At 43.3% G+C, this 12,971-nt stretch overlaps 1 protein-coding gene across 2 annotated transcripts in view; it reads left to right on the top strand.

The window, feature by feature from the left end:
- Positions 1 to 12,971, top strand: part of LOC122815929 (mitogen-activated protein kinase 11-like) — an 836,549-nt gene that overhangs the window by 556,621 nt on the left and 266,957 nt on the right. For both annotated transcript variants that reach the window (XM_044088796.1, XM_044088795.1), the window contains exon 7: positions 692 to 806. In XM_044088796.1, coding sequence (XP_043944731.1) covers positions 692 to 806 — 115 coding nt within the window. The remainder of the gene's footprint in view (positions 1 to 691; positions 807 to 12,971) is intronic.

Raw genomic sequence — 12,971 nt, 5'->3', positions numbered from 1 at the left:
TATCTCTGTATTGTGGCATCATTCTTGGTGAAGGTAGGATACTGCTCAAGGTCAGGGTCATACCTGCCTGGGCTACATAATCAGAGAGCTCCTCAATGTCTCTTTTCATGTAGTCCAAGGAGGTACGTCTCAGGTCGTTTACACCAGCGTGGACAATGACTGAGTCGTATTTGTACCTGCTGTTGAGAGACCTGAGTGCTTGCGTTATGTGGCGGATTCTAGCGCCCGACAGGCAGCTTACTGTGACATTCTCCTTACTCAGTCTGGTGAGCGGGACGTCAGTGTGTCTGACTATGGAGTCACCAATGACTAGTGTGTCTGGCATTGTGTTTGGCCTTAAGGGCTGTGACTGTTTGACACTCTGACTGTGAGGTCTATGTGTTGCAGGTGTTGTGTTCTGAGGTGGTGGTTGTTTGGGTGTCTGCTTTGGTGGCCTCTGCTGTTTTGGTAGATTTTTGATCAGAGCCGCCGAGTATGTCTTTGTGTGTTTATGTGTATGATTTGAGGTTGTGATGGTACTATGTGAGACTGGGTCTATAGTGTGTGTGGTAACCTTCTCCTCCTGACTGGTCTTGCCAGTCCTATGTTGAGAGAGCTCAACATGATAAAATATATACTGATATACAGTGATGGATACAATCTGAGTGCAAACTAAGATTATGGTTATTAAAACATGTCATTTATTCTACAGATTTTAGATTTTGGTTTGGCTCGCCAGACAGATGATGAGATGACTGGATATGTTGCAACGAGATGGTACCGAGCACCTGAAATTATGTTAAACTGGATGCATTATAATCAGACAGGTAGTATGAATTTTAGATCTTTATTAAATTGTTAGCTCATCTACATGTTTATATGCCATGTAAAAATTAATTAAATCGAGTGCCTGATTAGTTATTTTTCCTGTGTACCATGTACAATGCTCCATATCCTTTAGAACCACCAAATATGTTCATTGTCTCTACTGCATTCTTCAAACAGAACACCCTTTCATATTTCGGTTTTCTTACATCGCTTACATTTTCTTTTATGTCCACAAAAAATAAATATTCTTGTCTCTCACCTTGTTTGTCTTCTGTGAACGCAGTGTTTGTGACCTTCTCTTTACACATCTCCTTTTATTATTTTTTCTTTACATTGTCACAGCCTCGTGTCTGTTTTTCCATACGTAATTTCTTTTAACTAAATTAATATGATATTAAAAACTGTGTTGTGACATGACTGACTTTATCTGTTTTTCCTAATGTATCTATCTACAGCACATGTGTTGTAAGTTTACACCTCATCTTGATTCAAGATAACAGTCACTCTATACCTAGTAACAGATGACTCACTTCACCTCTCTACCCTTCCTGCAGTTTGTCAACATTTCATATTGCCCAAGATGTCTGGCAATTTTTTGTTGCTCCATTTTAACTTCATACCATTTTTAATACATTCATACATTCATCTTTCCTCAAGTCAATGATTTCATTATTTCATATGAATTTAATTTGTTAGTTTTTTTTTTTTATATATATTTCTGTAAATATTTCTTTTTTTTAAAATATGGTGTTTATGTATATAGTATGACCTTGTAACTACTGTTCTCTCTTTTATTTTTTTTTTTTGTCTTACATTTCTTACATTTTTACTTTTTTTGTCTTACAAGTGTGCATTATAAATTTTTTTTTTTAAATGTTACTGTGGAGCTTTTCTCCCCGGGCCTCTGCTGAAAATGGAAATATATCCAGTTGGACTAGCCCGGTTAACAAATGTAAAATAAAATAAGTTCATTAATTTTAAGTTCATAGCTAACTACTAGGCTAACTGCCTGTGTGGGCGATTTTAAACTTAGCCAATTTCGCTTGGTAAGAATCAAACCCTGTACCTGTTGTATATTGCTGGTCTATTTGCCACTTAGTTTTTCCTTAATGAACAATGGACTTTACATCTTTTCTTTTCAGCCATTAACTTGTTCTGATTCAATTCTGTGGCTACGTCATAACCAGCAACTTTCTGTTTTTCTTATCCCTGTTAATTCTAATGTTTCTTAAGGTTCTTGTCTTTAGACTGGTTCTTCTCAGTGTTCATAGGTTCATAGGTGTGTACTAGGCTAATGGCTCTGGAGCTTTTACAAGCCTAACCCATAAGATTACCCTGGCATCGTGCCACCCGACCTTAGTTCTCAGTGTCTCTGTCGAGTAGTGCCACTGGAGTGATCCCCGGGCTGAATTTTCTATTTCCCATCCACTCAAGATTTCTCTTGAAGATGGCCAGTGAGGTGCCCTGCTTGACATGCATGGGAAGTCTATTCCATAGCATGGGCAGTCTCTGGGTTATGAACCTGTCCCACCAGCCTGTTCTGTTGATTGTAGTAATGAGGTTGAGGTCTCTGGAGCATGTAGTGCGGAGGGATTGGGACTTCTTTAGATGTAGCATTTCTAACAGAGCTGGGTCAGACATGGCTTTGTAAGTCAAGCAGACATTGTGTCTAAGTAGGCGATATGAGACAGAGAATAGTTGGAGTTTTTTGAGTCTGTCCATATAGGACAAGTGTTTAAGACCTAGAATCCTCTTTGTGAGGGACTTCTGCAGGCAGCCTCTATAGTTGTTGCAGGTGTCTAGTGAGGTACATGCCAAATGGAGCATTGTACTCGATGATTAGCCTAATGAGGGAAGAGTAGAGGGAGACAATGACCTCTTTCTTCCTGGATGCAAAACCCTTAGTAATGAGATGTGCTCCATAAAAGGAGTTTCTGACCACAGTGGCAATGTGGTGCTCAAAAGAGAGGTTGCTGTCAACCTGTGTTCCCAGATCTCTTATAATGCCTTCTGTGTTCAGTGGATTACCATCGATGTGATAATTCATGGGAACCGGGTTTTTCCCAAAGGGGATGACGAAACATTTTTTTGGCATTGAGCTTAAAGCCATAGTTCTGACACCAGTTGTTGGTCTCAGTGAGGCCTTTTTGTAGGATGTCAACATCACCTGGGGAGTTAATAATAGCTCCCAACTTGCAATCATCTGTGAACATTGTCAGCCAGAGTCCCTTCGTGTTGGCCTAGACTTCCAAGAAGTAGATACCAAACAGGAGAGGGTGCAGGACCAAACCCTGTAGGACTCCACTCGTGACTGGTCGGCACTCTGACTTGGAGTCAGCTACTTTCACACTGTGGGTTCTATCTGTGAGCCAGTTTGCAACCTACCTAGTGATATACAGATTGATGCCTAGCTTAGTGAGTTTTTCTATGATTCCTGAGCAGGGAATGGTATGAAAGGCCTTGGCCAGATCAAAGTAGGCTGTATGAACCACCTTGCCTTTATCCACAGCTCTAGCGACTGACTCAAAGAAGCCAACCAGGTTGAGCAGGCATGATCTACCCTTCACAAAACCAAACTGTGTGGGATCCAGAGTTTAGAGATTCCCTATATCCTTGTTTATTAGATCCATGATGATGTGTTCCATAGCTTTGCATATCAGACTCATCAGGCTAATGGGGCTATAGTTCCCAGGGTCTGTAATTGCTCCTCGTTTGTGGAGAGGGGTGACTGTAGAAGTGCGCCATTTGGTAGGGACAAAGCCTAAGGTGAGGCTGTGATTGAACAGGGCAAACAGGTGAGGTGCTAGTTCACTCTGTAGTTCATGTTGAACATAGCCAGGGATATTGTCAGGTCCCATAGAAGCTGTATCCTTGGCCTTGGACAGTGTTGTTTTAACCCGTGCATCAGTAATACTGGGTGCCTGGCAATCTACTGGTATTGTGATTGGTCTTTTGTGGGGGGGGGGGGTAAAGTTAGCACTGAATCTGTCGGCCAGTATCTTGGCAATATCTGTTGGCTTGGTACAGGAGGTACCATTGTGCAGTAGCTCAGAGAAGATCTGGGCATTGCTCTGGAGATTCTTTACATAACTATAGAAGGCTTTGTGGTTGTCTTTACTATCTGCTGCAATCCTGTTTTCATAGCTAGCTTTAGAGGATTTGATGAGGGATCTCAACTTTTTGTTGAGGCTGATAAGGGAGTTTTTCCAGTCTTAGGACTTCACCTTATTCTGCATCAGTTTCCTCCTTCTGTTGTAGAGTTTGTTTATGGCAGGGGACCACCAGATTGGCTTCCTTTTTTTGGAGGAAAGCGTCTTGGTTCTATTGGGTATGGCGAGATCCATGCATTTGTGTACATGTTTGTACAGTGCATTGGTGTATGATACGGCGGTCATGCAACTATTCTCCATTTGCATGGGTGCCGTGAAGTTAGCTACCTCTGTTTTTAGGAGCCCAAAGTTAGCTTTGATGAAGTTTTTCATGGTGGTTACCTTTGCGGGGGGCGGGGGGGGAGAGGTATTTCCAAGGTGATTAGTTTGTGGTCGGATCTAACCAGGGAGGAGTTGACTATTGGTGTAGAGCAATGATCGCCCATGTTAGTAATGTCCATAAATAAAGGCCCAGCTGCTTGCTCATCTATAGTTTTTGCTGGCATTCTTTTACTTTGATGTTGCAAGCTTTATGTAAATGCTAAATAGATGAGTAAATATGCACACACATATATACCACGTTGATGACCTCTTGTATCAGTCAGAATGTACCCTTCCTCCACTTCAGAAATTGATGATTAATTGCACTTAGATGACTATCCCCTCATGATCAACAACTCTGCTTCTCTAGCCAAGTATATGCTGTTAGAAGCTACTTTATAGGCTAAGTGCACTGTGCAGATGTCACCTTGTACCCTGTTGCTCACACGTTTACAGACTTTCAAACATGATTCTGAAATCAGACTGTTTACTGTGTTAGACTGACTCGCGGACTCATTTTTGTGCATATAGGTTGATAGGTAAGTGCCACAGCAGGTCATCTGCACTTACAGACCGTTTTAAGCCACTTTCCCTTTTCTTGCTTGAAATAACCTGTCCAGTTTGGTCATATGTCAGACTTACCCATCCCGTGGTTGATTATGTATTATGCCTAATGAGATTAACTGGGATCATACCATAGGTAATTTGAGGGGTCCTATGAGAGGATAAAGCATCTAGGAGCTTCCTCTGTCCTTTAGTAGTACAGGTGGCAATCCAGGAGTAAATTTTATATTTCCTATCCAAAGATGTAAGTTGCATTTGAATATGGACAGGAATAAACTTTGTTTTATGTGAATGGTGAGTCTGTTCCACAGCAGCAGTTTCCTCTGTAAGATGTAGCTGTCCCTCCAAACAGTTCTGTTGATGTTACAGAAGAGGTTAAGATCCCTAAACTGAGTATTTGTGATGCTGTTTGACTTGTTGATGTGCCATAAGTCCATCAGTACTCGGTCAGAGGATGCCTTATATGCCAGACACAGGTCACCTCTTAGCAGTCTACAGGATACCGATTATAGTGATAGGGCTTTGAGTTGTTCATTGTAGGAAATGTTGTTTAGGCTTTGTATCCTTTAGTAAGGTATCTCTGTGGGTGTTCCACTTGTTGCATGTGTCTGGACACATCAGTGGCAAAAGGGGCATTATATTCAATGACTGCCCTAATGAGGCTAAGTAAAGGGAGACAATGACATCCCTAGATCTAGACACAAGCCCTTTGTTTATAGACACAAGCCCTTTGCTTATAAGCCTTGCAATATATAAAGACTTTATTCCAACAATGGACACACGTTGGTCAAAAGTTAAGTCACTGTCTGCATAAGTTTCCAAATCTTGAACAACTGGGTCAACTCTCAGGGGCATATTTTCAGTGTAGTAGATCTCAGGGGTAGATGACCTCCCAAAGGATACAATAATGCACTTTTTACATTTAGTTTGATTTTGGCACAAGTTATTTATTTGGGACAAAACTTCCCACAGCATGGCTAAGTCATTTGGGAATTATGTGTCTACTCCTAGCTTACAGTCATCTGCAAACTTAGTCAGCCAGAGCCCTTTGAGATTCTGTTTTTTTTTTCTTCAGAAAAGTAGATGCCAGACAGGAGAGATCCCAGTACAAAACCTTGGGAGACTCCCTAGTGATTGGTCTTTTTGTGTAGGTAGCATCCCTTATTTTGATTATCTGAGTCCTGTCTGTGAGCCAGTTGGCAATCCAGTGGGTGGCATAGGAGTTTATTACCACTTTATTTAGATTGGTTTATTACCACTTTATTTAGATTGGTTTATTACCACTTTATTAAGCTTTTCTACTACTACTAATTGTAGAAAGGTAAAGATATGCAATGTGTACCATTTTGCCTTAATCCATTGCTTGGGTGACCTGTTCAAAAATCCCCCAGGTTGAGTAAGCATGACCTGCCCATGACGAATCCAAACTGAGATGGTTCCAGTGTTTTCAGGTTTCCTGTGTCCTGATTAAGTAATTCCATAAGTCTTTCCATGGCTTTGCATATAGGGCTGGTCAGGCACTTATGGGTTGTTGCTTATTGCAGTTAATCTTCCTCACAAGTATCGTGGTAGTCTTGTATACATGCCTTTCTTCCTCTTCTCTGCAACTGAGTTTTAGCTTTGTTTTATTTTAACCCTTATGGGTTTTATTATCTCTACTCTGTAAGTTTTGCATTCCCTTTGCAAAACTTTTTGTAATTTGTGTTTCTTCCTAGCTAATATAAAGCTGTCAATTTCACTTTCTCCATTTCATTTCATAAACTGCAAAACTTCTTCAACTATTTTATACAGACTATATTGTCCCTCACAATCATTAATACCTCCACTACCCTCTCAGTACCTGCAGCCTCTGCTAAATATCCTCAGCTATTTGACTTTAGCTGCAGACCAACTCCCCTAAGACTACTGAAAAATGGTTACAGATTGAATTACTTTTCTGGACTTTTTATTGATAAATAGATCTATATAAAAAAAAAATTCATTCTATCTGGAAAAATCCTTTATTATAACTTTACACAGAGGTGGCAGATTTACAGTGTTTATAACTGCAGGCCCATTGCAGTCCTCTGCCCCCTATCAAAAATGCTTGAAAAATGTATTCATGTAAAGCTTCCATATCACCTAAATTCAAATAATCTACTCTTGGAAACACAGCCTGGTTTCAGACCCCACCACAGTCCAGCCCTCCTTTAATTCTCCAACACTATAAACCAGCACAGGAGCAATGGTTACCTAGTGCTAGCTGTGTTCTAGACTTACCCGAAGGTTCCAACACTGTATCACACCAACATTTTCAACCAGGATAGGAGCAATGGTAACCTAGTGCTAGATGTGATGTCCTTCAAGAATGCAACTGCAGTCATAACATATGGGTTGTCCTGCCTCAGGCAGCCCTCGGTCGGCCGGATTCCAAAGTCTGGGTCCGACGTCGGCTGATGTCGCATTTCTCTCCGACGTCAGAGCGGCTGGAGTATATAAGCATCAGCCGACGCCATCTTCTTCAGTCTTTCTTGCCGCGCGGTGCCCGAAGCAGAAGCAGTTCGCAAGTGCCGGTCGGTCAGCTCCTGTATTCTTCGAAACCGAAGACATCAAAAAAGCTAAGTACCCCGTTGGGGACCTTTTCTTGCCTCAGCCGATGTCAGAATTAACTGAAAAAAGTAAATAATTGTTTGTCTTGTGGTAAACAAATACCTCATAAGGATTTCCATTCTTACTGCCTCCCTTGCCTTGGCCCAGACCACGACGTCTCGGCCTGTGCTGCCTGTACTCACTTCAATAAGCGCACTCTCAGGCGCCGGGCGGAGTTCACTGAAGACTTTTTTGGCGAAAAGTTTGCTTACATTATGCCGTCGGAACAACCGACTACACATACTTCTAAAAAACGGAAAGACCGGGACCAACCACCTCGGCCCGCGACTTCCTCCGACTCCACGCCAAAACTTACCGCGAGTGCCCCAGTTCCCTCTGAGGCGGTTATTCCACCGCTTGGAACCGAAGACACTCCACTACCGATACCTCCGACACCGGAGGCCACACCGACGCCAATTATTGATTTTCCTCCGGATACTGCAACCGAGGAAATGCCCGAGACCATTGCTGTGGATAAGGTTACCCCTGCACGTGGGGCTGCCAGGCCTCCCATGTCTATGTCTATCAAGGCCTACACACGTGCTAAGGCAGCAAGCCAGGCCAAGCCTGCAAGCCAGGCCAAGCATCACTCAACTAAAACCTTGCCTCAGCCTAACCCTGAAGCTCAAATTATGTCCTTGGCCGCAGATCTAATTTCAATGATCAGAGGCTCCCAGGCCCATCCTGAGAGAGGATCCCAGCCTCCTCCTGATAAGAGGCCCAGGGTTGAACCACCTGACCCCCTTTCTTCAGATGAAGATTCTGGAGACTCTGTGCTTTCCGAATCCTAGGAACCCCCTTTTCAGACTTTCGAGGATTCGGATGCAGAGGACTCCATTCCTTCGGCCTCTCCTCCTGAGGATATTTCTTTTGGGGAAGTTCTGCATTCCATGAGGGAGCATTTCCAGTGGCAAGGTCAGGAATTTTCTGATTCTGGGAAGCGCCTTCGGACTTTCCTTAAAAAGCCACAACACAGACCCTTAGCTGTTCCACCTGTGCTTGATGTGTTGGATGACCTTTACTCTGACTCCAGTGCTACCCCTGATTCTCTGCCCCCGGCTCCTGTCAAGCCTGACAGATATTATAGGGTCCCTGAAACCCATTCTCATTTCTTTAGGGCCCATGCTGTAGACTTAGAAACTATTTCCCAGGGGCCTAAGGGGATTTCTGCTACCACTTCCAAAAATCCTTTGCCTTCTGACAGAGAGGCAAGGTCCTTAGAGAGATGGGGGAAGAAGGTTTACACCTCTACTACCTTAACTATGAGAGCTCTCAATTGTCTGTTTCATATGTTTCAATACCAGGATTCCCTGTTGGATGATTTACAGAAAAAATTAGACTCTCCTGACCCTTTAGATAGGAAGTCTTTGCAGGAGGCTGTCCATAACTCTCAGCAGGTTAGTAATCATTTTCTGCAGTGTGGATATGATGCATTGGAAGCTTCATGTAGGGCAGCTATGACAGGAGCGGTCATTCGTAGACATGCATGGTTAAAAGAGCAACCCTTACCGGATCATGTTAAGGCAAAACTACTGGATGCTCCCTTGGAAAAGAACAAACTTTTTGGTGATAATGCTAAAGATGTGTTAAAGACCATTGAAGAAAAAGCCAAGTCAGTTCAGACAGTCAAAGATTTTCTCCAGGTTCAGCCCCCCAGGTTCAGCAGGAACTGGCCTTCTAAAAAATGGTCATTCCCAAATCCTGAAAAATTTCAAAGGGGCAAGAACAGGCGTGCCCGTGGCAGAGGGCAATATAGAGGATCCTACAGGGGACGCCAATGGCAACCAACAAACCAAAGAGGTGACACAGGGGTTTCCCCTGTCACTCAGGGACAATCTCAATGACTTGACTCTAACTTTTCTGACCAAGGAGCAAGAACAAGCCCCTTTGGGAGGAAAGTTATCTCTGTTCTCAGAAAATTGGCACAAACTGATAAAAGACAAATGGATATTGGACATTATAGATCATGGTTACAGGTTCTATTTTCATACCTTACCAAGAAAACAAGGCAGGCCAAACCTTCCACAAAATCAAAAGGCAGAGGCAATCAAGCAAATTTCTCTGCTGGCTCAGATCAAAGCAATAGAAAAAGTGCCTCAACAAGAACAAGGTCAGGGGTTTTACTCAAGACTGTTCCTTGTTCCAAGAAAACAAAATCAATGGAGGCCGATACTGGACTTGTCCGCTTTAAACACTTTTCTCATAGTACCAAAGTTCAAAATGCTGACCTTACAGCAGCTCCTTCCCATGCTGTGCAAGGGGTCTTGGCTGATTACTCTGGACTTCAAGGAGGCATACTTGCATGTCCCTATCAGACACAGCTGCAGAAGATACCTCAGATTTCTTGCAGGGCCAGAGCATTATCAGTTCTCAGCATTGCCTTTTGGCTTATCTACTGCGCCCAGAGTATTCACAAAATGCCTGGCATCAGTAATTGCTCATTGCAGACTCCAGGGGATTCAAATCTACCCTTACCTGGACGATTGCCTCATACAAGCGGACAACGAACTAACCTTGACAAAAAACTTGAATTATGTCATACAATTGCTACAGGCTTTGGGATACACAGTCAACTTTCAAAAGTCAAGACTTCTACCATCCCAGCAAATAACTTTCTTAGGAGCCAAACTAGACACAGCCTCTCAAATGGCCTACTTGACAGAAGACAAGCAAGAGCAGTTAACTCATTACTTCAAAAGTTTAGCAAAACTCTCCCAGATGACTGCAAGGAGATTACTACAGGCCCTGGGGTTCATGGCATCTTGCATTCTCCTGGTCCCACTAGCAAGACTACACATGAGAAAACTTCAATGGTATCTAAAGAGCTTATGGTCTCAGCACAACAACAACCTAGAAGCAATTATCCCACTCATTCCATGTCTTCAAAAGGAATTTCTATGGTGGGCCTCAGCAAGTCAGTCAAACACAGGCATGCCGTTCAAAAAACCTCAGACAACACAGACCATTACCACAGATGCCTCAGACCATGGATGGGGGGCGCACATGGATGGCAGATGTATTCAAGGGCAATGGAATCCAAAGGAAGAACATCTGCATATCAACCAAAAAGAAGTGCTGGCAGTAATGCATGCCATCGAGGCCTTTGGACATCAACTTCATCAAGGCCACCTTCTAATAAGGACAGACAACACCACTGTGATGTGGTACATAAACAAGCAGGGAGGTACTCACTCTTACCCCCTTTGCAGGCTAACAATGAATCTTTGGGAAAAATCACTGAGTCTGAACATACAGCTACAGTCCCAATTTGTTCCAGGCAGAGACAATGTTCTGGCGGACAGTCTAAGCAGGAATTTCCTAGACCCACACGAATGGAGGTTACATCCAAACATCTTTGCACAACTAACCTCGGCATGGGGCAGGCCAGACATAGACCTATTTGCCTCCCAGCTCAATCATCAACTACAAAAGTTCTGTTCAAGGACAAATCATCCACAAGCATGGAAGGTAGATGCTCTCTCATTCAACTGGAGCTCCCTAGTCATCTATGCATTTCCACCTCTGCCACTGATGACCACAGTGTTACTAAAGATCAAAGCAGAGCAGCCAAAGGGAATCCTAATAGCTCCAAACTGGCCGAGACAACACTGGTACCCACTACTACGGAGCATATGTCACAACAAACCATGGGCCCTTCCCAAATGGCCTCAACTGCTGACTCAACACAACTTCAGGACAACTCATCCCAACCTCCAGACTCTACAGCTAACAGCTTGGAAGATCACATAAATAACCTCAATTTATCTCTCTCCAAGGAAGTTCAGCAGATACTAACAGAAGCCCGCAGACCATCCACCAGAAGGGCTTACTCAGCCAAATGGAAACGTTTCAGCATTTGGAATACCAACAAGGGTCAAGATGCATCAGTACTGAGCATTCCACTCATTCTGGAGTACTTGGCAGAATTGCTAAATAAGGGACTTTCATACTCTTCCATAAAAATACATGCTTCAGCTATCTCAGCTAGATACAACACTGACCCACCTGTGTTCTCACATTCTTTGCTAAGGCAATTTCATAGAGGGATCAAGAATATAAAACCTCCAAGAAAGGCACCAGTACCAGCTTGGGATCTCAATTTTGTGTTAGAAAAATTGACTCTACCTCCCTTCGAGCCAGCAGCTTCAGCGGATTTACAATTTCTGTCCTGGAAGACAGCTTTCCTGCTGGCCATTACCTCAGCTAGAAGGGTTTCAGAATTACAGGCACTAATGGCAATACCACCGTTCATAATCTTCCACCGAGACAGGGTCTCCTTACGAACCAATCCTTCCTTTCTGCCAAAAGTGGTATCTAGGGTCTCTCTAAATCAGGCAATTCACCTGCCTACTTTCTTCCCCAATCCTGAAAACAAAGGGGAAAGACTGTTGCATACCTTGGACATACATAGACAACTTCGCTACTATCTAGACAGAACCAAGATCAGTAGGAAGACCGATCAGCTATTTGTAGCTTACGCTCCTGGAGTACAGGGAAAAGCAATTTCCAAACAGACAATTTCAAAATGGATTGGGCATTGCATCAGATATTGTTATTCCTTCCATGGAAAGAGTGTGCCAGCCAATATCAGACCACACTCTACCAGAGCTACAGCCACCTCCACAGCTTTCTTAAGAGGGGTGCCTACAAAGGATATTCTAGAAGCTGCTACATGGAGCTCTGTGCATACATTTTCCAAACACTACAACCTCCCTTTATTTTCCATATCCAGAGCAGGCTTTGCTTCAGCAGTCCTGCAGGGATTGCTAGCTACACCATCCTTTTCCTAGAGCATACCACCTCCCCCAGCTAAGCTATGGTATTCAACCCATATGTTATGACTGCAGTTGCATTCTTGAAGGACATAGTACAGTTTTGTACCTACCATAAATGTAGATGTCCGATAGATATGCAACTGCAGTCGGGTTTTCCCTCCTTCCTTCCCCTCTATGCCTTGGGTCCACTCCTCTCCCTGTTATCCTTAGCTGGGGATATCTGTTATGGTGTATCTGTTTATTGCTTACTTATTTGTCTGGAAACCTATTTTTGTTTCACAAATTTGATTTTAGCCTTCCTTGGAGGGCACCTGGCATCTGGGGCAAGAAACACTGAAGAAGATGGCGTCGGCTGATGCTTATATACTCCAGCCGCTCTGACGTCGGAGAGAAATGCGACATCAGCCGACGTTGGACCCAGACTTTGGAATCCGGCCGACCGAGGGCTGCCTGAAGCAGGACAACCCATATGTTATGACTGCAGTTGCATATCTATCGGACATCTACATTTATGGTAGGTACAAAACTGTACTTTCTAGACTTACCCAAAGCTTCCAACACTGTATCACACCAACATTTACAACCAGGATAGGAGCAATGGTTACCTAGTGTCAGCTGTGTTCATGGAATTACCCAAAGCTTCCAACACTGTATCACACCAACATTTTCAACCAGGATAGGAGCAATGGTAACCTAGTGCTAGCTGTGTTCTAGACTTACCCAAAGC

This window comes from Protopterus annectens, chromosome 11.part0 (assembly GCF_019279795.1).
Source record: "Protopterus annectens isolate FY-2018-M chromosome 11.part0, PAN1.0, whole genome shotgun sequence".
Taxonomy (NCBI): Eukaryota; Metazoa; Chordata; order Ceratodontiformes; family Protopteridae; genus Protopterus; species Protopterus annectens.
This window is presented reverse-complemented; position numbering and strand designations above follow the sequence as displayed.